Here is a 4863-nt window from a genome sequence, read left to right on the forward strand (position 1 = left end):
ATGGGTAGCCCAAGGAAGCCATTAATGAAAAGATAAAAAATTGGTAACCCGATGTGCTGTTGTGTGTACATTAAATCACCTTAATTATGATACTTAAGCGATGTCAAAATTGCGAAACTTTATATCGTCTCACTTTTCGGTCGCGGACGAAAATGCTAAATGGCACTGACTATAGCACCTTAAAAGGTTGAATGAACTGTTTTGTTATAAATTACTAAATTGGAAATTATTAATGATTACCTTCATTTTTTTAATTTTTTCACGAATAACATGTTGGTCAGTCAACTTGTGTAGAATTCGTGATTCCCCATGCTTAGAATCTGCATTGTACACGTCTACAATATCTTGCCACTTAGCTGTTTTGCCTTCAAATACCATGTCTTTGGTGAGCCAGTTATTACGGATCCCTTTGATCAAATGTGGTGGATCATAGAAAACGCTTAATGTGTTTCCACTGAAATTGATAGTGTTATCTGAAAGTAAGGAAAGATAAGATTATGTAGAACAATTAATTTTATTAATCATTTTTCACACTTCATTTGCATTAAATATCCTACAGAAAATTAAAAATATGTAATACAACTTACCAAAATTATCTCCAGCTAGCACTTGGTTTCTTTTTGTTTCTTCTAACAAATTATTTATGGCCGATTGAAAACTTGTGCCTTGGTCTGACACAAGAGCTATTGGTTTGAGTCCAGTTTCAGTTGTTGCAGCAATAATATGTTTAATTATGACTTTTAATTGCAAACTGGAGGTTGCACCTACACAGAAATAGAATGCTACAGGTTGCAGCCATTTACAGACAGCGCCCCGTAACATGAAAACAAGAACGTGGTCTGTAAAGCTGTTGGTTTTTCCATTTAAATCAACAAATCCAACAATGTCGTCCTTGTAATTTGAATATGTTAGAGCAGTTTCTAGTGACATTTCATCAAATAGCACTGTACACTATCTTCTTTTGCTGTCCCAGCTTTTTACCTGTAATTTAATAGTAAAATATAAGTTTTTCATAATTTTATTACATACTCCCAATATTTACAACTTTTGCTTAAGTAATTATTAAATATTCACCTGATTTTTTATAAGGTCGAATATTTGTGGATTTATGCCAGCACCAATATTTAGTTGGCTTATCAAGTTCTTCAAAGTTGATTTTGAGGGCTAAATGAATATCTTTTGGAGAAACTTGTAACATTTTGGACCTTGCTTGTAAATTGAAAGAGCAATAAGTTTCTCTTCGGTTGTAAACCTTCTGGCCATCTTTTTTTTTTTCATGCAAAGTTTCATTTGCATTGACAGAACCTTTCTCGACAATGGGTTCATCTTACTTAGAACTTCTTCTAAACACTCAGCTTTACTGAAGGCCAGTACCCTTTTGACTCGTGTGTTGTCGTCTTTTTGGTTTCTAACTGTTTTATATTCATTGTATAAAAGTTTGCACCTTGGTGTTAAGGCCTTTACATTCTTAATAAGCCTTCTTTTGACTACTTTTCGTCGTGTTTTACATACTGAGGCTAAAAAGATACAGTACATGTTTTATAAAATATAATAAAAGAAGTAAAACTAGTATTCCTGTTAACAAACAAAATATGTAAGCATTGTCGTGCTTTCATAAAAATAATTATTTATTCAACTTCAAATATTACCTGATGCATAGTGCAGTGCGGAACTTGATGATGCAACGGGCACAAGTTGACCTGGTATTGTAGGCAAGACAATGAAATAATTCATATTAATATGCTTCTTCTTTTGCGATCACATAAAACATAGAAAAGGATGATACACATACCAGAAACCTCAGTTCGTGCACCTTTATTAGGTCTTTGCTCATAAGGTAGTGTGTACGAGTGATCAATGTGACGCTTCCTTGAGCAACTGTGGTCACTGAATATATCTAAAAAAATAATAGATAATAGGTCATTAACACATTACAGAGACAGACACCTTCAATAAGTCTAGCAAATCAAATTTCTCTGTACATAACTGCCAGTCAGTGTGATGTACAGTCAACAGCACATCAAGCTACACACTGATGAATCTTGTTCCATAGCACTGGGGGCGATATTCGAACTAAAATGTGTAGTTTGATGTGCTGTTGACTGTACATACTTTGCTTTGTACCTATTTAATAAAATTTTACATATACGTATAGACTAACAATCGAAAGAAATGTTCAGTATTTAGGTACTAGAAGTAAATTTTACCTCTTTCTCTGGAGGCAATTGATGGTCTTCCCGAGGATATCTCCAGATCCGAAAATAAGGTAGGGTAAGCTCCAATCTTCAGACGATTTGACGCTGTGTGAAACCTTTGCTCGAAATGTTTATGGCAAACAAGCATGTTTTTGGTTTCACCCATAAAATTTTCACTACGTATACACTTTAACCGCTGTATTTTCCTTTCCTCGTTCTTGGGAATATGATGCAATTTAACGTCCTGTCGTAAACTATTGCATTCGGGTACACAACACTTTCGATACATTACGAAAACGCCAGCGAAGCTGTATTTGTAGATTAGAAGAGGCGGAAAATAATCAACGCAAACACTTTTCATCTATACAAACAAGCACAATGTCAATAGTACTGTATTTGTGGATTTAAAAGGCCGAAATCAATCGACGCAAACGCTTCTCTTCGACACAAAACAAGCAATATGGCGCCCGCGCAAAATGGCGTCTGACTGTAAGAAGCGCGTGGGGTGAAGATTGCAGAGAGGGCGAGATGGAAACGTCAGTACGCTAAAAACAAAGCAGCAATCGCGCGTATGGGCCTTTCGAGATGAGCCGAAACCAGCCAAAGTGGCGGACGTGCAGTGCCTCTAAGCGGATGATTGCTTCCTTTTTTAATAAAACTGGACACGTGGCTACTGTTGCTTTGGAGATCATTGTACCGTGAATAGTGATTGGTACACGACCATTTGTTTACCGAAAGTTATTGACAAACTCCGTAAAAATAACCATAAACGCCGTATCATCTTGCACCACGATAATGCCAGTTCTCACACGGCCAGACATACAAATGAATTTTTGAAGGTAAACAACGTTGTTGACCTTATGAGCCCTCTCGCGCACAGTCCCAACCTGGCACTTTGTGACTTTTATTTATTTTCAAAAATTAAGAACCAGTTACGCGGTCAACGATTTTCATCACCTGAAGAGGCTGTCGAAGGGTAAGAAAAAAATGTTTCAGAGATTGTCACGAAGGAGTGGCATAAATGTTTTCAAAATTGGTTCATTCGTATGAGAAAGTGCATTAACGCTAATGAAGAATATTTTGAGAAACAATAAATTTATTTTTGACTATTTATAGCATTTTTTTCTTATTCATTCTGGAAACTGAAAGTGCGCCTCACGTATATCGGTGCAATTTGTAATAATATTTATAATATCTTCGTTTGTGAACAAATCAAAACATGATGTTGAAGTTTTAGGCCCATAGCACACGGCGTATTTTATACGAGCAGGCGACGCGCAGATGACGCGCGTTTACGAGCTTCAAACGAGATTTGAACGCAATCTTGTAACCTAGGCACACGGGGCGATCATGAAACGAGCGTCTGCTGCGCGTATCGCGCTGTAGTCGTTCGTAGCCTTTGCGTTTTGATCAGAGACTCCTCCAGTCTCCAGTTGTACAATGGCGTCAGTTGAGACAACACTGCTTACACTGGCTTTAGTACTTCTTTTAAAAAGAAAAAAACAAAAAACAAAACGAATCTATTGGATAGATCCATTTACGAGTGAAAAAAGATTGAGTGGTCATTATCATACAACGTTTAAAAAATTGGTAATACATAGAAGATGGAAGAAATTTTATAAGTGTTATCGAATGTCATATTCGTCACTCCAAGAACTTCTTTTGATTGTAAAACCGGAGTTAACTCGTCAAAATACAGTAATGAGATCATGTATATCGGCAGAAGAACGTTTACTCATCACATTGAGGTAAGAAAACAACCAGTATTTATTTATTATGTTTTTATTTATTATGTATTTATTTATTTATTGACCTGCTACAGTTCTAAATCAATCGTAAAAAGTTATAAGTGCACTTAGGTTATGAATAAGAGAATAAGATTTATTTATTCAATATCATCATACATATCAGATATGATATCGGAGTCATTTGTAACCGATTCATTGCTATCCATATTTAGGAGTGAACTGCCAATTTCGTTTCTTGGCGCTGATCGATCACTTGGATATTGAGGCTGAAATTCAGACTGATATCCAGATTGGTATCCATACTGATGTTCGTATTGAAATGCACCACTATTTCCATGTAATGCTCTCGATGATTGTCCCATATTTTTATATTTGCGAATTAAATTTATCATATCAGCTTTGGCGTCTAACTTAAATTCTTCTGTGATGGTAGAAAAATCTTTAGCTAACGAAACTAAGAACAGCATGTCGGGATTTTCAGATAAAATTGTATTATTTGCTTCCTTAGACTGTTTGAGATTTGCTGTCAGTGCTTCATACAATTTATCTTGTGAGTCTTCATGTTTTGGAGTCTTTTTAGACTTCTTCGGTGAATGTGGCTTTTGAAAATCACAGTCTTGGTCAAGCCTTTGTGCTGCATCATCATTTTGACTTGAGGTCTTCGAACATTGACTTGGGGGTCTTATTTCGCCAAGCGGGTCTAAAAAAGTTAGCAAATTGGAATATATGTAGGGTCTTCTAGGCTTAGCTCCAGATCCACTGGAACATTTATTGTTCGTCGCTTTATTTCTATTATAAGCGTCCTTAATACTCTTCCATTTCTTTTGAAGTTCAGCCAAAAAACGCCAAGTTCCAAATCTGGAACAACATGCAACAGTGCATACAAAAATGTTAGTTCCAGATTGGGAACACCATGCTGC

General features: G+C 36.1%; 1 protein-coding gene across 1 annotated transcript; it reads right to left on the reverse strand.

The window, feature by feature from the left end:
* Positions 1 to 240: 240 nt before the first annotated feature.
* LOC113238510 lies at positions 241 to 952 on the reverse strand (the record flags this gene model as incomplete). The annotated part of the gene is made up of 2 exons (XM_026475336.1): positions 588 to 952; positions 241 to 473 (listed from the first exon to the last, which is right to left on the reverse strand). Coding segments are annotated over exons 1-2 (576 nt in total), but the record flags the coding sequence as incomplete, so codon positions are not given.
* Between the last annotated feature and the right edge of the window lie 3911 nt (positions 953 to 4863).

This window comes from Hyposmocoma kahamanoa, unplaced genomic scaffold (genome assembly GCF_003589595.1).
Source record: "Hyposmocoma kahamanoa isolate Upper Pololo Valley unplaced genomic scaffold, ASM358959v1 96272, whole genome shotgun sequence".
NCBI classification, from domain to species: Eukaryota; Metazoa; Arthropoda; class Insecta; order Lepidoptera; family Cosmopterigidae; genus Hyposmocoma; species Hyposmocoma kahamanoa.